This window comes from Hemibagrus wyckioides, linkage group LG10 (genome assembly GCF_019097595.1).
Source record: "Hemibagrus wyckioides isolate EC202008001 linkage group LG10, SWU_Hwy_1.0, whole genome shotgun sequence".
NCBI lineage: Eukaryota > Metazoa > Chordata > Actinopteri > Siluriformes > Bagridae > Hemibagrus > Hemibagrus wyckioides.
This window is the reverse complement of record NC_080719.1, coordinates 6,452,924-6,474,602: the sequence shown is the minus strand read 5'-3', so window position 1 is coordinate 6,474,602 and position 21,679 is coordinate 6,452,924. Positions and strand designations below refer to the sequence as shown.

General features: G+C 36.1%; 2 protein-coding genes across 3 annotated transcripts in view; both read left to right on the top strand.

Moving 5' to 3' along the window:
• The window catches only part of dennd5a (DENN/MADD domain containing 5A), a 58,771-nt gene extending 44,864 nt beyond the window's left edge, over positions 1–13,907 (top strand). For both annotated transcript variants that reach the window (XM_058400812.1, XM_058400811.1), the window contains 11 exons: positions 6,761–6,848; positions 6,966–7,050; positions 8,755–8,883; positions 9,269–9,390; positions 9,475–9,620; positions 10,418–10,536; positions 10,631–10,812; positions 10,887–10,969; positions 11,068–11,191; positions 11,323–11,491; positions 12,484–13,907. In XM_058400812.1, the coding sequence (XP_058256795.1) occupies positions 6,761–6,848; positions 6,966–7,050; positions 8,755–8,883; positions 9,269–9,390; positions 9,475–9,620; positions 10,418–10,536; positions 10,631–10,812; positions 10,887–10,969; positions 11,068–11,191; positions 11,323–11,491; positions 12,484–12,667 (1,431 nt within the window). In that variant the 3' untranslated portion in view covers positions 12,668–13,907. The remainder of the gene's footprint in view (positions 1–6,760; positions 6,849–6,965; positions 7,051–8,754; positions 8,884–9,268; positions 9,391–9,474; positions 9,621–10,417; positions 10,537–10,630; positions 10,813–10,886; positions 10,970–11,067; positions 11,192–11,322; positions 11,492–12,483) is intronic.
• A 1,285-nt stretch (positions 13,908–15,192) lies between these two features.
• Positions 15,193–20,620, top strand: sinhcafl (SIN3-HDAC complex associated factor, like). Its single transcript, XM_058400225.1, has 6 exons — positions 15,193–15,317; positions 16,929–17,068; positions 17,646–17,745; positions 17,836–17,950; positions 18,112–18,262; positions 18,922–20,620. Exons 2-6 carry the CDS (start codon positions 16,941–16,943, stop codon positions 19,118–19,120), a joined length of 693 nt encoding a protein of 230 aa, XP_058256208.1. The 5' UTR covers positions 15,193–15,317; positions 16,929–16,940; the 3' UTR covers positions 19,121–20,620.
• The last annotated feature ends 1,059 nt before the right edge of the window (positions 20,621–21,679 follow it).

Sequence of the window (21,679 nt, the reverse complement as noted above, 5' to 3'; positions counted from 1 at the left end):
AAACCAAGGAACAGTAATATAAAACCAAGGAACAGTAATATAAAACCAAGGAACAGTAATATAAAACCAGTGAACAGTAATATAAAACCAAGGAACAGTAATATAAAACCAGTGAACAGTAATATAAAACCAAGGAACAGTAATATAAAACCAGTGAACAGTAATATAAAACCAAGGAACAGTAATATAAAACCAAGGAACAGTAATATAAAACCAAGGAACAGTAATATAAAACCAGTGAACAGTAATATAAAACCAAGGAACAGTAATATAAAACCAAGGAACAGTAATATAAAACCAAGGAACAGTAATATAAAACCAAGGAACAGTAATATAAAACCAGTGAACAGTAATATAAAACCAAGGAACAGTAATATAAAACCAAGGAACAGTAATATAAAACCAGTGAACAGTAATATAAAACCAAGGAACAGTAATATAAAACCAGTGAACAGTAATATAAAACCAGTGAACAGTAATATAAAACCAGTGAACAGTAATATAAAACCAGTGAACAGTAATATAAAACCAGTGAACAGTAATATAAAACCAGTGAACAGTAATATAAAACCAAGGAACAGTAATATAAAACCAGTGAACAGTAATATAAAACCAAGGAACAGTAATATAAAACCAGTGAACAGTAATATAAAACCAAGGAACAGTAATATAAAACCAGTGAACAGTAATATAAAACCAAGGAACAGTAATATAAAACCAGTGAACAGTAATATAAAACCAAGGAACAGTAATATAAAACCAGTGAACAGTAATATAAAACCAGTGAACAGTAATATAAAACCAGTGAACAGTAATATAAAACCAAGGAACAGTAATATAAAACCAGTGAACAGTAATATAAAACCAAGGAACAGTAATATAAAACCAGTGAACAGTAATATAAAACCAAGGAACAGTAATATAAAACCAGTGAACAGTAATATAAAACCAAGGAACAGTAATATAAAACCAAGGAACAGTAATATAAAACCAGTGAACAGTAATATAAAACCAGTGAACAGTAATATAAAACCAGTGAACAGTAATATAAAACCAGTGAACAGTAATATAAAACCAAGGAACAGTAATATAAAACCAGTGAACAGTAATATAAAACCAAGGAACAGTAATATAAAACCAGTGAACAGTAATATAAAACCAGTGAACAGTAATATAAAACCAAGGAACAGTAATATAAAACCAGTGAACAGTAATATAAAACCAGTGAACAGTAATATAAAACCAGTGAACAGTAATATAAAACCAGTGAACAGTAATATAAAACCAGTGAACAGTAATATAAAACCAAGGAACAGTAATATAAAACCAGTGAACAGTAATATAAAACCAAGGAACAGTAATATAAAACCAGTGAACAGTAATATAAAACCAAGGAACAGTAATATAAAACCAGTGAACAGTAATATAAAACCAAGGAACAGTAATATAAAACCAGTGAACAGTAATATAAAACCAAGGAACAGTAATATAAAACCAGTGAACAGTAATATAAAACCAAGGAACAGTAATATAAAACCAGTGAACAGTAATATAAAACCAAGGAACAGTAATATAAAACCAGTGAACAGTAATATAAAACCAGTGAACAGTAATATAAAACCAGTGAACAGTAATATAAAACCAGTGAACAGTAATATAAAACCAGTGAACAGTAATATAAAACCAAGGAACAGTAATATAAAACCAGTGAACAGTAATATAAAACCAAGGAACAGTAATATAAAACCAGTGAACAGTAATATAAAACCAAGGAACAGTAATATAAAACCAGTGAACAGTAATATAAAACCAAGGAACAGTAATATAAAACCAAGGAACAGTAATATAAAACCAGTGAACAGTAATATAAAACCAGTGAACAGTAATATAAAACCAAGGAACAGTAATATAAAACCAGTGAACAGTAATATAAAACCAAGGAACAGTAATATAAAACCAGTGAACAGTAATATAAAACCAAGGAACAGTAATATAAAACCAGTGAACAGTAATATAAAACCAAGGAACAGTAATATAAAACCAAGGAACAGTAATATAAAACCAAGGAACAGTAATATAAAACCAGTGAACAGTAATATAAAACCAAGGAACAGTAATATAAAACCAGTGAACAGTAATATAAAACCAAGGAACAGTAATATAAAACCAGTGAACAGTAATATAAAACCAAGGAACAGTAATATAAAACCAAGGAACAGTAATATAAAACCAAGGAACAGTAATATAAAACCAGTGAACAGTAATATAAAACCAAGGAACAGTAATATAAAACCAAGGAACAGTAATATAAAACCAAGGAACAGTAATATAAAACCAAGGAACAGTAATATAAAACCAGTGAACAGTAATATAAAACCAAGGAACAGTAATATAAAACCAAGGAACAGTAATATAAAACCAGTGAACAGTAATATAAAACCAAGGAACAGTAATATAAAACCAGTGAACAGTAATATAAAACCAGTGAACAGTAATATAAAACCAGTGAACAGTAATATAAAACCAGTGAACAGTAATATAAAACCAGTGAACAGTAATATAAAACCAGTGAACAGTAATATAAAACCAAGGAACAGTAATATAAAACCAGTGAACAGTAATATAAAACCAAGGAACAGTAATATAAAACCAGTGAACAGTAATATAAAACCAAGGAACAGTAATATAAAACCAGTGAACAGTAATATAAAACCAAGGAACAGTAATATAAAACCAGTGAACAGTAATATAAAACCAAGGAACAGTAATATAAAACCAGTGAACAGTAATATAAAACCAGTGAACAGTAATATAAAACCAGTGAACAGTAATATAAAACCAAGGAACAGTAATATAAAACCAGTGAACAGTAATATAAAACCAAGGAACAGTAATATAAAACCAGTGAACAGTAATATAAAACCAAGGAACAGTAATATAAAACCAGTGAACAGTAATATAAAACCAAGGAACAGTAATATAAAACCAGTGAACAGTAATATAAAACCAAGGAACAGTAATATAAAACCAGTGAACAGTAATATAAAACCAAGGAACAGTAATATAAAACCAGTGAACAGTAATATAAAACCAAGGAACAGTAATATAAAACCAGTGAACAGTAATATAAAACCAAGGAACAGTAATATAAAACCAAGGAACAGTAATATAAAACCAAGGAACAGTAATATAAAACCAGTGAACAGTAATATAAAACCAAGGAACAGTAATATAAAACCAGTGAACAGTAATATAAAACCAAGGAACAGTAATATAAAACCAGTGAACAGTAATATAAAACCAAGGAACAGTAATATAAAACCAAGGAACAGTAATATAAAACCAAGGAACAGTAATATAAAACCAGTGAACAGTAATATAAAACCAAGGAACAGTAATATAAAACCAAGGAACAGTAATATAAAACCAAGGAACAGTAATATAAAACCAAGGAACAGTAATATAAAACCAGTGAACAGTAATATAAAACCAAGGAACAGTAATATAAAACCAAGGAACAGTAATATAAAACCAGTGAACAGTAATATAAAACCAAGGAACAGTAATATAAAACCAGTGAACAGTAATATAAAACCAAGGAACAGTAATATAAAACCAAGGAACAGTAATATAAAACCAGTGAACAGTAATATAAAACCAAGGAACAGTAATATAAAACCAGTGAACAGTAATATAAAACCAAGGAACAGTAATATAAAACCAGTGAACAGTAATATAAAACCAAGGAACAGTAATATAAAACCAGTGAACAGTAATATAAAACCAAGGAACAGTAATATAAAACCAAGGAACAGTAATATAAAACCAGTGAACAGTAATATAAAACCAGTGAACAGTAATATAAAACCAGTGAACAGTAATATAAAACCAAGGAACAGTAATATAAAACCAGTGAACAGTAATATAAAACCAAGGAACAGTAATATAAAACCAAGGAACAGTAATATAAAACCAGTGAACAGTAATATAAAACCAGTGAACAGTAATATAAAACCAAGGAACAGTAATATAAAACCAGTGAACAGTAATATAAAACCAAGGAACAGTAATATAAAACCAGTGAACAGTAATATAAAACCAAGGAACAGTAATATAAAACCAGTGAACAGTAATATAAAACCAAGGAACAGTAATATAAAACCAGTGAACAGTAATATAAAACCAAGGAACAGTAATATAAAACCAGTGAACAGTAATATAAAACCAAGGAACAGTAATATAAAACCAAGGAACAGTAATATAAAACCAGTGAACAGTAATATAAAACCAGTGAACAGTAATATAAAACCAGTGAACAGTAATATAAAACCAAGGAACAGTAATATAAAACCAGTGAACAGTAATATAAAACCAAGGAACAGTAATATAAAACCAGTGAACAGTAATATAAAACCAAGGAACAGTAATATAAAACCAGTGAACAGTAATATAAAACCAAGGAACAGTAATATAAAACCAGTGAACAGTAATATAAAACCAAGGAACAGTAATATAAAACCAAGGAACAGTAATATAAAACTAAGGAACAGTAATATAAAACCAGTGAACAGTAATATAAAACCAAGGAACAGTAATATAAAACCAAGGAACAGTAATATAAAACCAAGGAACAGTAATATAAAACCAGTGAACAGTAATATAAAACCAAGGAACAGTAATATAAAACCAGTGAACAGTAATATAAAACCAAGGAACAGTAATATAAAACCAGTGAACAGTAATATAAAACCAAGGAACAGTAATATAAAACCAAGGAACAGTAATATAAAACCAAGGAACAGTAATATAAAACCAGTGAACAGTAATATAAAACCAAGGAACAGTAATATAAAACCAAGGAACAGTAATATAAAACCAAGGAACAGTAATATAAAACCAAGGAACAGTAATATAAAACCAGTGAACAGTAATATAAAACCAAGGAACAGTAATATAAAACCAAGGAACAGTAATATAAAACCAGTGAACAGTAATATAAAACCAAGGAACAGTAATATAAAACCAGTGAACAGTAATATAAAACCAAGGAACAGTAATATAAAACCAAGGAACAGTAATATAAAACCAGTGAACAGTAATATAAAACCAAGGAACAGTAATATAAAACCAGTGAACAGTAATATAAAACCAAGGAACAGTAATATAAAACCAGTGAACAGTAATATAAAACCAAGGAACAGTAATATAAAACCAGTGAACAGTAATATAAAACCAAGGAACAGTAATATAAAACCAAGGAACAGTAATATAAAACCAGTGAACAGTAATATAAAACCAGTGAACAGTAATATAAAACCAGTGAACAGTAATATAAAACCAGTGAACAGTAATATAAAACCAAGGAACAGTAATATAAAACCAAGGAACAGTAATATAAAACCAGTGAACAGTAATATAAAACCAGTGAACAGTAATATAAAACCAAGGAACAGTAATATAAAACCAGTGAACAGTAATATAAAACCAAGGAACAGTAATATAAAACCAGTGAACAGTAATATAAAACCAAGGAACAGTAATATAAAACCAGTGAACAGTAATATAAAACCAAGGAACAGTAATATAAAACCAGTGAACAGTAATATAAAACCAAGGAACAGTAATATAAAACCAGTGAACAGTAATATAAAACCAAGGAACAGTAATATAAAACCAAGGAACAGTAATATAAAACCAGTGAACAGTAATATAAAACCAGTGAACAGTAATATAAAACCAGTGAACAGTAATATAAAACCAAGGAACAGTTATATAAAACCAGTGAACAGTAATATAAAACCAAGGAACAGTAATATAAAACCAGTGAACAGTAATATAAAACCAAGGAACAGTAATATAAAACCAGTGAACAGTAATATAAAACCAAGGAACAGTAATATAAAACCAGTGAACAGTAATATAAAACCAAGGAACAGTAATATAAAACCAAGGAACAGTAATATAAAACTAAGGAACAGTAATATAAAACCAGTGAACAGTAATATAAAACCAAGGAACAGTAATATAAAACCAAGGAACAGTAATATAAAACCAAGGAACAGTAATATAAAACCAAGGAACAGTAATATAAAACCAGTGAACAGTAATATAAAACCAAGGAACAGTAATATAAAACCAAGGAACAGTAATATAAAACCAAGGAACAGTAATATAAAACCAAGGAACAGTAATATAAAACCAAGTTTTGAACCAATGGAATAGATATAGTCAGGGGCATGGGATCAATTTCAGAATTGAGGGGGAAGTAAACATGACCAGCTCCAGTTCATTTTAAACCCAGAGAGGGATCCAGAATGTTCATATAAATTCAACACGTCACGTCAGGAATAGAATGTGACAGCTTCTCCAAAAACAATAAGATGTCATCAGCAAACAAAGAAATATGGTGATGAGTATTCCGTATAATTATGGGAGCAAGGGTTTCAGCTTGTCGGACCGTTTGTGCTAAGGGTTCCAGGGATATGGTGAATAACAACTTGGAAAATTAAACTAATGAAATTAGTGAACTAAAGAAAGTTAGATTTGAAAATGTAATAATTAATGATACCTTACCTGTAGACCATATATATTTAATACGGTAGAATGCGGGTGTTGTGCCTTTGAGTTTGCACATGACCTTTTTTTACGTAATAGAAACACAGTGACTTTCTTTTTTGTGCCGTTTTTTCAAAAACACACTAAACAACATGATCATGTGTGTATATGTGTGTCCTCTCTCTCTCTATCTCTGCTCCATTAGGGGAAATCAGCCTTGTGGTCGCACCTGCTGCATTATCAGGAGAGCACAGAGAAGAGAGACGCCACACCGGCCGGCTTAGGACCTCCTGGTAACGAATATTCTGTCTTTTCTAGATGAGATAAACATGAACGGGTTTATTCTTCTGCGATGTTTTACTTTCCTGTACGTGGATGGGAAGGTCTGACGTTTCTCTCCCGTCTCTTAGGTATCATTCATGACACGGAGAGGCGGAAATCGGACGCCAGCTTCGCAATGCCGCCTCTTAAAGTCTCTTTGATTGAGGACATGAGGTCAGTTTGAGATAGTGAATAGAAGTATTAGGATCTTTGCTCATCAGCAGTTTGCTGTCAATCTCTGGGTCAGTTAAAATCTGGACTGCCATCTTGTGGCATGTAAATGAAAAATGTGAAGAGAGACCATAACATAGCTCTTATTCTAATATTAATTTGAGCTCGTTTATATTTTAACCTCCAGACTCGTATATCTAATACTGAAATTTGAGATATTCCTATACTTTTATCTGGGAGTCAGGAGTTGTGTCTGGTGGATCTGGGTAGATTTTGTCTCTGCACATTGCGTGAAGAAAATAGAAAGAGGTTTTTGTCATTGTGTCTCGTCATGTTACTTCCAGTCTAATTAGCCCAAGCCCCCCAGCAGGATCTTCTGGTGAACCAGTGAAACAGCACAGGAAGTCCTTTAACACACAGCTTTTCCTCGGCAGACCCAGCAGCTCTAACTGACCAAACAAATATTAATAATAAAGCGCATTTTAGTCAACAATAATTGATGGTTAATACTTTACATTTTTAAAGTTTTCCTTAAATAACATTATTCACATATTTATTAATTGATAATAGAATTAAATGTCATAATAAACATTAGAATTAAGGGACATGAATGAAACTTTATACTGGTGATTATTTGACTTATTTTGTTTTAGAACATAATTTAATATAAGCATTAGTATGTTAGCATTTAAATAGTGTAGCATCTAGGTAAAGTATTAATATTAAAACTGATTTAATAGTATTAGTAATGGAATGCTTGATTTTAATTCTGAACAGCAAGCATAATGCAAAAATGAAATATTATTGAGGGATATTTTTAAGTTTGCCAGGCACATTTTATGCCCATTTCCCTTCATGCTCATTCCTATGTGGTAACCGATGAAAGGAAACGCTGTTTAGATGTACTTTAGTGAGAATCTCAGGGAATGTGATGGCACTCACAGACTGCACACAGCGAATCTGCCTGGACGGCTCTGCCAGGATACTGGCTCTGAGGGACAAAAGCAGGCTGGATGATGAGGTCTGGGCTGAGATTAAAGCTCCTCTTGCTGCCCTCCTTTTCTCTCCAAGTCCTCAGGGCTAGTGCCATTTTGGACATCATACAACACAATAATCCAGCACAACTGCTGTGAAAAATCAAGAGCTAAACAATGAACTAAGAAAGAAAGCTGGAAATGTTGGGGAACGATATGAAGAAAATTAATTCTGTTTTAACATTTAATAGAGGATTTGAGATCTTTTAATTGTTTAAAGTAAGACAGTGATCATTTCCATACAATTTTTGTAAGTGTAAGTGGATAATATTTATTTAATATTTGTCTAAATCCAGATCTGTTCCCATACTAGTCCTTGAACTGTCTCTTGCACTGAAAGGAACAATTTATTATTGCTAAAAAATTATTAGAACATTATTCACTCACTAAGGATTACTCTGAACTGGCTGATTATTTATTTATTTATTTATTTATTTAAAATATTTTAGATGATGATGATTATTATTATTATTATTATTATTATTATTATTATTATTATTATTATTATTATTATATTTTTATTCATTATATTTTTCATTATTTAAAACATTCTTGTTTTTTATACTTTAGTGTTATAAAAGATCCTAAACAAAAACTTTTCTGTCATTAAGGTAGGAATGTCATGGAAACATTCTCAGAATGCTCAGGGACCAAAATCTTTTCACTTTTCCAGGCACATTCAGAACATCGGAGAGATTAAGACGGATGTAGGGAAGGCCAGAGCCTGGGTGCGTCTCTCCATGGAGAAGAAACTGCTGTCCAGACACCTCAAGCAGCTCCTGTCTGATCACGAGCTCACCAAGTAAGACCAGCACACGATGTTCTGTGAATATTATTATTATGTGAATAATGTTTCTGTGACTATAACTTCTAAACGATCCTCATTTTTTCCATTTTTTTTCCCCGTTCGTTTGGCTTTAAACCAACCCTATTAATCTGTTCGACACGATGAGAATTTATATCTATAATAAATGATGAAGTATAAGCTCCCAGCGTAGCGGTCTACCCTTAAAGATGAAAACACTTTTTTATTATTGATGAGTTCTTCAGGGTAAACTGGGTCATGTTTGTGTTAGGATTTCTTTTGAAGTGTCTCCTTTCCACTTTGGCACGGTGTCTTCCAACATGAAAACACATGCCTTCTGCCGGCACGTCTCACACATCATTTTCTCTTTCTTTTGCTGCAGGAAGCTCTACAAGCGCTATGCCTTTCTGCGCTGCGATGACGAGAAGGAACAGTTTCTCTATCACTTGCTGTCCTTCAATGCCGTCGATTACTTCTGCTTCACCAACGTCTTCACCACGATCAGTGAGTCACAGCGCAGCATCGCGACAAGCACCTTATCATTCCCGGAGTATGTTTTTTTGACTCTTTCTCTCTGTCCTTCTGCAGTGATGCCGTATCATGTAGTGGTCATTCCTAGTAAGAAGCTGGGTGGCTCCATGTTCACAGCTAACCCCTGGGTGTGCGTGTCAGGGGAGCTGGCTGAAACCGGAGTACTCCAAGTGCCGAAAAACACTCTGGAGATCACTTTTGAGGTGAGGAATGTTTAATCATTTTGTTTGGTTTTTCCATTTCAGAAAATTTCACCATGCTTGAAATACTTGGAATTCTTCCAGCATTCCAACACCCCCTGTGCAAGTCGGGTCATGTGACATTTATTCACACGTAGTGGTGTGTTCCAGTGAACCCCGGGAAAATACATTGCACACCTGGCAAAGCGGTTAAAAGCATCCGGATTGCTATAGATTATAAACCGCTCAGATTCCATACCACTACAGTTACACTGTAATTACATGGAACGTCAACGACATCTGAATTTCTGTGGCTTTTTTATGTGGAATCGCTAAATACATAAATACGACTCCAGGACTATCTATCTCTATCTGAAAAACAACCCGAAGCAAAAATAAAAAATAAACTAAGTTTGATATGTACTTAAATGTCAGTTGAGAAGCTTTTGTTCCTTCACACACAACTTTAAAGCTTGGCATTTGCAAGGATTTACCCAATATAGAGTTACTTTGTATATTACTAACAAAAAAACAACAAGGTTTTTTCATCAGCTGTAGAATATTGAGATTGAGAGATGGGACTGATTTTCAAGCATGTGATCATCGCACTCTCATAATAATTATAAAGCGATACCTACTTTTACGTCTATGTTATTTTGTTTCTTACAACCTGATAATGTGACTCAGACTCCCATCAACATTTCATCAATAGAATGCTGTTTTGAGCAAATAAATAAACAGCGTATTATCACTCTAAATGCAGGTTAAAGATGTGATCCAGATGAGTCTCTTGCTAAATGTATTGTGATTTCCATTCTCAGTGCCAGAACCTGGGCAAGCTGACCACAGTGCAGATGGGTCATGATAACTCGGGACTATACGCCAAGTGGCTGGTGGAATGCGTTCTGGTGCGAAACGGGATCACAGGGCACACTTACAAGTGAGAATCGGATTTATAAAGATTTCTGATCAGCAAAAAACATGACACAATGTTGTAGAACAGAAGATACAGTAGTGTGTTTGCTGGTGTTCAGGTTCCCGTGTGGCCGCTGGCTGGGGAAAGGCGTGGACGATGGCAGTTTGGAGAGGATTCTAGTGGGAGAGCTGGTGACTGCCGGATCAGAGAATGATGACCGGATGTGTCGCACCCCTCCCATGCAGCAGTCGCCTGGAATGATGCGCCGATTCGTTACCATCTCACCAAACAGCAAGCCAAGTGAGTACCAACACGACAAATATAAACTTAATGCTCATGGGTAAACAGCCTACCTAGTGCTTTTTTTTTGTCAGAGCTGAACACGGGGCAGATCCAGGAAGGGGTCGGAGAGGCAATTAATGGAATCGTTAAACACTTCCATAAACCAGAGAAAGAGGTATTGAGATAGCTTTTTATTGTGTAACAATCAGTTGTCACGGTAAAGTAGATTAGTGAATAGGTTTATTGAGAATCATTCCCTCTGTCTGATCTCAGAGAGGAAGTCTGACTCTTCTTCTGTGTGGAGAATACGGTCTGGTCTGGGCTCTCGAGCAGGTGTTCCAGCACGGCTTCAAGTCACCACGTCTCTTCAAGAACGTCTTCATTTGGGATTTCCTGGGTAAGAAACAGGCTGATTTAAGCCTCACGTTGGATTTTCTGGATTATGTGCTATTTGAATGAATCCTGAATCTTGAGTGTGTTATGTCTGAACTGTTATTGTACCGTGTCTATATGATTCCGTCTCTTCAGAAAAGGCGCAGGTTTACTTTGAAAGTGCCGAGCAGAGTCAGGTAACTCAGGATGAGAACTATCAGACCAGGGTGCGCCATTTCTGCCGCTTCATGCGCGCCATCAGCAGCACCCCCAGAAACATCGGCAAAGACGGAAAGTTCCAGCTGCTCGTGTGCCTCGGAGCCAGGTTAGGCAGAACTAGTCATCTGTCACACACTTTGATATCTGATGGTTGATATCAGAAATGGAAATGCAAAGTAACTGCTAATACGGCATTCCTATTATTGCACCCTTTTTCTCTTTAATAATTTAGTAATGTTAATTACAGTGTATCGTAATTATCAATCATCTGAAACCTCTGGAAGTTGCTTTAGAACTAAGTTAGTCCTAGTGCAAGCAGTTGTCATTAGAAGCTACATACTTTACCGAATATTGTCTGTCTATGTGCAATGAAAGTGTCATGCAGTACAGATATACCAGGAAGGCTCCAGAGATTGTTTAGAGAACACATTTAAAACATCTTGAACACCAGTGAGCTCTTAAAACAAGTCTCGGACAAATGTCTACAGAACTACCAAAGGATTTAGTTATTAACACGAAATCTTGAACATCATATCTTTGGTAAAATCCCAAATCTTAAACATCATTAAATTATTAAATGATTATATATTGCAAAGAACATTGCATAACAGTCTCTGACTTAGAGGAGGCCATCCACCATAAGTCAGGGGCTGGACAAGGTGAGGGTTAGTCAGAGAAGCAAGCAAGATGTCAAGGGAAACACTTAACATGATGCTACCACCACCATGCATTGTACTTTTTACTATGTGAATGGGGTACTGAGGGTGATAGATAGATAGATAGATAGATAGATAGATAGATAGATAGATAGATAGATAGATAGATAGATAGATAGATAGATAGGCAGGCAGGCAGGCAGGCAGACACAGACAGACAGACAGACAGACAGACAGACAGACAGACAGATAGATAGATAGATAGATAGATAGATAGATAGATAGATAGATAGATAGATAGATAGATAGATAGATAGATACTTTATTGATCCCGAAGGAAATTCCAGATGAGCAGATGATGATACTCAGATAAAATTCTCATAGCCACTATAGTATTCCCAGTAATCATTAAACATCCTCGTCTTTCTGTTATCCCATTCAGAGACCATCTGCTTCACCACTGGATAGCTCTGCTGGCCGACTGTCCCATCACAGCCCAGATGTACGAGGACATGGCACTGCTAAAAGACCGGTGTCTAGTGAACTCTTTGATCAGAGTGTTGCAGACTTTGCAAGAGTTCAACATTACTCTGGAGGCCTCTCTCGTCAAAGGGATTGGAATATAAAACCTTTACCCTACTGCTCCTCTGAAGAAGGAAGACATAATCCAGGCAGATCAGCGGGGAACATGGACTGTTTTGTTTTGTTTTGTTTTTTTTTAAAAGAAAACATGAAAAGACTTGAACAAAAGGACTACACCTGGCTTACATTAAAGCTACTGTTATGTTTGCCGTATATAAAGTGCAATGAGCCTTTTCAGAACGTGTCATTATTTTTATCCTCAACGCTGTCGCTGTTAGACATTTAAGATATGTTTTGTACTACGATCCCACCTGTATAGCCCACCTGTGCTATACTGTTTTAATCAAAAGCTCGATATTTTCATTGCTATTGTGAACTCCTGGCGACAGCTGTATTTAAAAAAAACAAAAAAGGAGCGTGAGGAAGCAAAAAAAAAAAGGGTAATATATTTTCGAAGAAGAGCAGTATTATTTTGATATGTCTGTCGAGTTGCTTGCTCTGTGGTCTATCTAATCCATACTGTCACAATGCAGAGTGAAAAGCAAATGAAGTAGAAGTATGCTTTATAAGTATAACTCATGGGAAACTCATATTTTAATTAAAACACACACACACAACAGAAAAAAACAAGAAATTAGGTCTTGTTTTGTTTAAACCAGGGGACTATATAAGTCGAAACGTAGTATGCAAATCTCCATGACCACATGCTGAGATTAGACTATGTTAGATGATAAAAGGAGGACAAAGTGTATTTTATGAATGAGAGAGAAGAAGAAGAAGAAGAAGAAAAACCCATTCAGACCTCTATAAACAACTTTCCAGTTTAGCTCACACATTTCCATAGCTGAATTCTCTCAGATCAACTGTGTAACCAGTGTATCCCTGTTAGACATCAATTCATCATCTTTTTTAACCCTCAGGTCTGCACATCAGGCAGGAGTCACGGCCCAGAGACATTACAAAGCAGCACATTGAGGGTTTTATTTGGCCTCCATGAAAGCCCCAAGCTCAGTGTCATTTGTTTCTGCTATGCAATATTCACATCTCCATGAAGCCTCCACTGATACACAGTACAATACACTGATGGAACGGAGGCTTTGTCCAGATGTTCTAGTGTAGCATATGATGTGTAGTCCAGAAGCTTTCTGGTTGCCTCCACACCAAAATGCTCTACAAATGCATAATTTGTCTCTTGGTACATTTTAGACAGGACTGTGTAATGTAGTGTTTAATAAGTGAGCAACAGTGTACAGTGTATAAAATGTATTAAAAGTGAGAATTCCATGCTGGTGTTTTACGGCTGGTCATTAAAGTGGTGTAATGTAATGCAATACTAATACTGTATCTGTATCTAAAGTGGGAGTGGCCTAAACATTAAGGGTTTACTTCCTCTAAGGATCACTGTCTCTATTCACACCTCTGCGCTCAACCAGATGCCCTATGAACCTCTCTGGCAAGCTCTTAAACAACTGACCAGTGCACCTCCTATTTATATCTGTATTTGTATCAGTTTACACCGTATTCGCATATTTCTTAGAATAATGTTTTCATATTTGGTTACAGCCATTATATATCCATTATGCTTTCCTATATAAATATAATAATAGTTAATCGAAGTAAACAGAACAGACGTTTGCGGCTGTAGGAGGTGAAGCCATTCGTTATTATGAAATACTTGTATCTTTACTCACTTGATTCTTTTTAGGTGTCTAACAACTGGAAACGAGAAAACATTCGTTATGATGGCGCTCAACAAAATGATCAGCGAGACTTTTCTTGGTCATCAGCTTGCTTCTCCTTCTAGAGTCTTAGGAGTGTTTTGCGGGACGAAGGACTTTTGTCGTTCGTAAATATCTTTATGCATGGACATTTAATGACCACTGTCATCAACCATATAGGTAAACTTTATATCCAGCAATGGCTGTGAACCAGTACCAACACTTAATATATATTATGACAGATGTGTCTTGACTCAACTTTAACAATTATTGACTCACTGGCTGGCTGGTTGGAAGGATGGATGGATGGATAAATGGGTGAATGGATGGAGATTGGGATCAGATGTGCTACATAAGACATATCTAGATAGATAGATAGATAGATAGATAGATAGATAGATTTCTGTGAATCTATAATTATATGAAATATATAAAGCCTACATTGCTCAAATCTAACTTTTGTACTATTTCAGCTCAAATAGCACCGTGTACATTTTTTTTATTACATTTTATAAACTTATGAACCAGTTTTCCAGACACACACCAGAAGGCGGGTTGTTTATATGTGCAGGAGGCGGGGCTTGTCTGGATACTGGTTGAGATAACAAAAAAAACCTGATTTCGCGCTCTTTTTGTCGCCTTTGCAAAAATAAACACAACGCCATGTACGCCAGAGCGAAGCATTCTGGGAAGGCGAGTTCTCTAAACGCTCCCCAACACGTCGGCGAGCGTTTACTACTCCTACATATCCCATGATGCAACATTCTTAAATGGCGAAAAGGGAGCTCATCGATTGGTGGAGTTGACGTTTAAACTGAGGCGCTAACGCTCCTTATATGGACTTCCGGTCCACATAACGTCGTTTTCCTCTGGTATTTGTATGCTAATGAGGCTCCTCCATTCATGTGCGTTCGGTCCGTAGTAAGACATGCGCAGTACGGAGGAATAGACGGACGGAATTTCAAAGTTTCCGACGGTAAGCTCTCGCTCGTTAACGGCGGCGAAGTCGTGATTAAACGCCGTGACATGTATGTAATGCGTTGTGTGGAGCGTGTTTACACGAGTGCGCGTGCGGCGGAGAATATGTACGTTTAACAATGGTGTGTGTGTGTGTGGCAGCGCGTGCACGGACGCAGCGCGTGGCATGGCAGCATGCTAACAATAGCTAACTACCGTCCGAGGAAGATTTGGCGCTCTCAGTGGGCGAAAGTTTGAGTAAAAGGAAACGGGCACACGTTAATTCTAACATTTTCGCCGAAAGATTCGACCCGACGTGTTATGAAACGAGCGTAGAAATTCAGCCTGGACGAGAATTTGTTGTAAATACGCGTAAAAGAAAGAAAGAAAGAAACGCACGGGACCTCCCACTCTCTCTGTGTGTGTGTGTGCGCGCGCGTGTGTTTTTTGTCTCGCGCTTCCATGAACACAAACCGCGTTAGTTAACGAATCTCGCTGCTTTTTATATTTAAAATATTGTTCCAGTTGAATTACTGTGAATCCTAAACACATCTACAGCCTACTCTTTCGGTATTTCGATATTTCCTAGTTGTTAAGCGAGCCCTGTTGGTTGTATCTGTTGAGACTCTTCAGCTGTTCACACTGAACTGATCCGCATCCATTCAAATGCGCGCGCTTTAAGTTGAAGTTCTGTGCACACAGACACGCACAATCATCCGAAAAAACCGTCTGATGCACGCGTTTTTCTCTTTCTCTTTTAAAAATAAACCTTTATCCAACTTCCCTCTTTAAAAAGCCGTTGTCCTGATGTACTTTCGGTTTTGCGAATCGCAAAAATAAAGCGGATAGTTCGCCCCTGGACGCAGTGAAATATCGCACATCTTGCACGTAATGGAGCTTAAATCGTTTTCTTGATGCGGTTTTTTTGGGGGGGGCTTGTGTGAATGATTTTTGACCACGAAAAAGGATTTATTAGAAAAATATGATGAGCAGAGCTTTGTTGCTGATGCTGATACTGATATTTCCTATTGCTGCATGCTCTGTAGAGGTGTGTGATGGTCACTGAATCCTTTCAGTAAAAGTGTATCTGGGAAGAGCTTACTCCCAGTCCAGGGGAAATAAAAAAATTTTTGGAAATGATTGACTATAATTTTATATTTCTGTTAATATAAACTGAAAGGAGATGGAATAGGAAAAAAATGCATGCATTTCCCCCTCAAAAATTTTCATTTATTTATTTTGAAGGTTGGAAAGGGTGTGAAAAATATGTGAAGGCTTAATCGAAGTAACATGTTGGCAAATAAAGCCGAAGCACCAGTATAAATAAAGCCGAAGCACCAGTATAAATAAAGCCGAAGCACCAGTATAAATAAAGCCGAAGCACCAGTATAAATAAAGCCGAAGCACCAGTATAAATAAAGCCGAAGCACTACGGATCATTTCTTGTATGCAAGCTCCGTTTTAACAAAGTTTTATATTTTCATTTCTCATATTAACTCTGTATATATAAAGCTAGTGTATACAAGTATGTTATAAGGTGTTGTCTGCCTTGGAGTGTGATTAATTTTTTTATGTCCTTTTTAAACCATGTCCCTGTCTGTCTTTTTTTTTTTTTTTAATGCACTTACAGGATGAACCAGACATGTTTGGATTTCACAAATCCAAGATTTATCGTAGCCACGAAGGCTGCTGCATTTGCAAGACCAAGTCGTCCAGCTCCCGCTTCACAGACAGCAGCAGATACGAGGAAACCTTTCGCCTCTGCTTCGGGTGAGAATCGCTGCAGCGTAATCCTTAGCCCATATTACTACCCTTATTACTGTTTACAGTTTTCATCCGCCTTCTTATTCACATGTTGCACAGTGCAGCATTTTCCTGTCTGTCTAGACACAGCAAGTCATAGTGACTGGTTTTAAAAAAAGAAAACATGACCCTGTTTTGCCAGTCATCTGTGCAAGAGTGAGCAATTCTGAAGAAAACCCCAGTTACCTATAATACAAAATGAACATGATTTCTTACAGTATTTATAGGATTTCTGTTTATCAGGTTTGATAAATGATGCATAGGCAAAGCAAGCTTCTGTGAAAGCCTTTGAATAAAACGGTGCACGATAAAAACGGACTGAAAAACACTCTCCTATCCAACCAGCTTCTTATTACTGCACTAGAATTGGTCTGAATGTTTCTTTTCTGAAATATGCAGTTATTAATCTTGAAGGATAAATATCTGCACTTCTCATGATGAAGCCTTTAAAAATAAACATAACAAATTTCCAGGAATCAGTATTGTTTTGTTTTTTTACAGATCAGTATTAAATGATGTTTTTGTGCCCGTTTTTTGTTATTAGTTTATCTGAAGACCGAGTCGGCGACATCTGCAATGCCTGTGTATTGCTCGTAAAGCGATGGAAAAAGTTACCACACGGATCCAAGAAGAACTGGAGTCATGTACGTATCGTGTCCGTCAAGCTTGCAGAGTGATTCATGTTTACAATCCTTGCGTTATTTTGATTTTATTTCGTCGTCGATTTCTTTAAGGTGGTGGACGCGAGGGCTGGACCTGGCTTCAAGTTGACGAAGCCCAAAAAAGTGAAGAATATCGACGGGAAGAAGAAAAGCAAGCTGAAGAAGCTGCACAAGTTTAAACGGCAAAGTGAGTCTCGTGTCTGGTTTGATGTGGAAAACGGTGCAGGTTCCAGATCTGTAACTAGACCATAAGAGTTTGTGAAAGTGTATGGAGTCTGCTATATGCATATGATATTAAAATGAATGCTCAGACTTATTCATTCTTTTTGTTTGTTTCCTTCTGTCCAGACTCTGATGCCCACAGCACTACATCCAGCATGTCTCCGTCTCAGTCTCCCAGCCACAGTAACCAATCAGATGACGGCTCAGACGTCGAGACCAAGCAAAGACGCCCAACTCCAGCAGGCTTCTCATTCCTTGACCTCTCCTACTGGAAAAGGTATTTGGTGATACTGTAGCCACTTGATAGCAAAAATCTACCAAAAGACCTATTCTTATACACTTAATGTGGCTTGGAGATTTATGTATAAGATTTGAGCCTTATCTTAAATCAAGGATGTGCCTGGACAAGTGCCTTGCTCTCTCTCTCACTCTTATGACAGATATTATGTTTAAATATGCTTTTTGTGTGTATTATGTACTGTGAGGCTTTATCAGGTTACTTGTAGGACCATGCTCTTGATAGTTAATTTGATTTAGCATTAGAAATCATGAAAAATGTCAAGGCCACTGTCATTTCATGTCATCTGTTCAGCAAGCATGACTGTATCTGTATATGTATAATGTGTGTGTGTATGTATGTGTATAGATAGATATAGATAGATATAGATATAGATAGATAGATATAGATAGATAGATAGATAGATAGATAGAGAGAGATTATATATAGATATAGAAAGATATAGATAGATAGATAGATAGATAGATAGATAGATAGATAGATATGATATGAGTGCAAATGGCACATAGTATCAGATGTTAAAATCTGACCGTGAGCATGGTATCAGACCAACACCAGATGTTGTAGCAGTTTTTAGTCGGTCCTTTCTATTGGTCAAAATATGTTGAGTGAGAATTTTACGGTCTCTACACTTGCAGACAGAAAGTGTGCTGCGGCATTGTTTATAAAGGCCGTTTTGGCGAAGTCATCATCGACCCTCGCCTCTTCAAACCCTGCTGCGGCCCCAAGCAGCACCCGGCGGCGGCAGTGACGGCGTCGTCGCCCGCAACGGACTCCCCGTGCACCGCCGACACGCTGCCGTCCCCCCTCGCAGAGGACTTGAAGGAGACCTGGTGACCTTGTTGCACCTCCGAGCGTCTCCTCGAGGCTCAGTCACTTTGTCTCCAGTGGCAGACTCTACCAATCCAACATGACTATATAAATGCTGATTCCTGCTTTTTTTTTTTGTTGTTGTTTTTGGGGAATTCCTTTGAAAAAAATTTTTTTTTAAAAAAACAAAAAATCAATTAAAAAAATTAAGTATGGGCATTAGTAAATATTCATAGGATCAGGATTCAATTGACGGTTTAAGACGTGTAATCCATTTTGTGTCTTTTTTTTTTTTTTTTTTTTTAATTATATTTTTTATATATATATTTTTGGCACTGTAAAATATTTTGCATTTTTGTAGTGCTTGTAAATATTTTTTTCTTCTTCTTCCAATTCCAGTGCACCAAACGCCTCCTACCTGGCTCCTAGTTTCCTGTTTGTAAATTAAGTATAAATGTTCATGAAATACGGCATATTGATGTGTCCCCTGATGTTGCTCAGTGTGTTAAAGAAATGGTTTGAATTTTTTTAAACACATCAGCTCTATTGTGTCTACGAGTCCATCTGATCTAGACGGCGGTGGTAGAGCGGACGGTTTTATGACGATGTTTTGCTCGACGAGGTTCGAACGAGCTGCTTAATACAGTAGTCGTGAATACCGCTCGGTTTGTGTCCATTAAATGCATGTGTCTCTTGTTTGATCTCTAATTCCTGGTTGCTGTTGTCACAAAATGCAGGGCACAAACCTATTGATGGTCCATCCAAAAATAAAAGTGCATGCTAATATAATGATTATTTATTATAGCATGCTAAGACAGCATGTTCTAAATGCATCTTGGGTTATATTGCTTAACGTTTCAGTGTGATGGTTTTGTTTTTGTCTGATTTTTTAAATTCTTGATCATCAGTGATTGTTTCACTACAGGTTATAACAACATCTGTTGATTGTGATTTTTTTCCTTTAAAGGAAAAACAGCAGCAGCTTCTAGACACTGCCTGCTCCTCACTTGTGTAAATTGTGTTCATGTACAAAAAGAAATTCAGCAATAACTGTTTGCATCATAATAGTGTGCAGTTTAGGAATTCTACAATGTGATGGCTTTTTTTTTGCCTTTTTGCGACGGGTTTTCTCTACTCAGGCAGCTTATAATCCGAAGTAACGGTGCAAAGAAATTCACATTTTTTTTAAATGACTCGTTTTGTAGGAAATAAGAAATGACATTCGTTTTATTGGAACGAACAGCAATAGCGCTCTCTGGCTTCCAGTCTACCAAGTTGGTCATTTGCATAAGGTCAGTAAGGTTCAGGGAAACTATTTTACTCGGTACATTTTCAGTCACTGTTAATGTGCCTTATGGAGAGATTTTAACCGAACATGAATTTGTCTTTTTCTAATTTATACTATTTATTCAAACATGTCTGTACAATTGATGCTGTAAAGAGGTTTTGTGCACTTTTTTATACATTTATAATGTTTTTTTTTTTAATCTTGATTGTCATTACATCTTCAATTTAATAAATCTTTGTATGCAAAATACTTTCTGCTGCCGGGCCTCATTCATCAAGAGAAAATTAGTTGTAGGTAAATTGTTTAGGATCGTTTACAAAAAATATATAGTTACTCATGAAAATCCTGTATACATACATAACTTTCCTAAATGTGGCTTAATGAAGTTTCAAGCAGGTTATATGTAAATATTGCAAGAGGTTGGGTGAATATTTAATCCATCTTAGAACTTCAGAACATAATAGAATGAAATATAGGATTTATTAAAAAGTTAGGCTAATAAGTCAGGAGGAAAAATGTAACCTGGTACCAAAAGGTCCTGATGAGCAGAGCTGCTGCTGAACATTTGGAGTGGCATCTTAATCAGAGGATCCCCTTCTAGGCTAAAAATGATTATTGCTCTTATTTTACATGCCTGAAGTTCATTAGATAAACAGTTTAATAAAGAATAAAATAGAAACAACTCGAAATATTCAGAGAGAGAGAGAGAGAGAGAGACCTCATTACTGCAGTGTGAGGAAATAAAGACAGAAAAAATAATTCCTGAAATTGATGCCATGCCATATCAAATTATAAGATTAAACACCGATCAGCCATAACATTATGAGCACTGACAGGTGAAGTGAATAACACTGATGATCTCCTCATCATGGCACCTGTTAGTGGGTGGGATATATTGGGCAGCAAGTGAACATTTTGTCCTCAAAGTTGATGTGTTAGAAGCAGGAAAAATGGACAAGCGTAAGGATTTGAGCGAGTTTGACGAGGGCCAAATTGTGATGGCTAGACGACTGGATCAGAGCACCTCCAAAACGTCAGCTCCTGTGGAGGTGTTCCCGGTCTGCAGTGGTCAGTATCTATCAAAAGTGGTCCAAGGAAGGGACAGTGGTGAACCGCAGGACGAGAGATGAGAACGACAGGTTGAAGGATATGCTGGCAGCTGAGAAGATGGGCCCGAGTCCAGACTGGATGTATGTGTTAAGGAAAGAGATGGAGAAGATCGGGGAAAAATGGCTGAAGGAGGACAGCCTGAGGAGCACTAAGGAAACTAAGAGGTGGAGAAAGGAAGAAGAGAAACA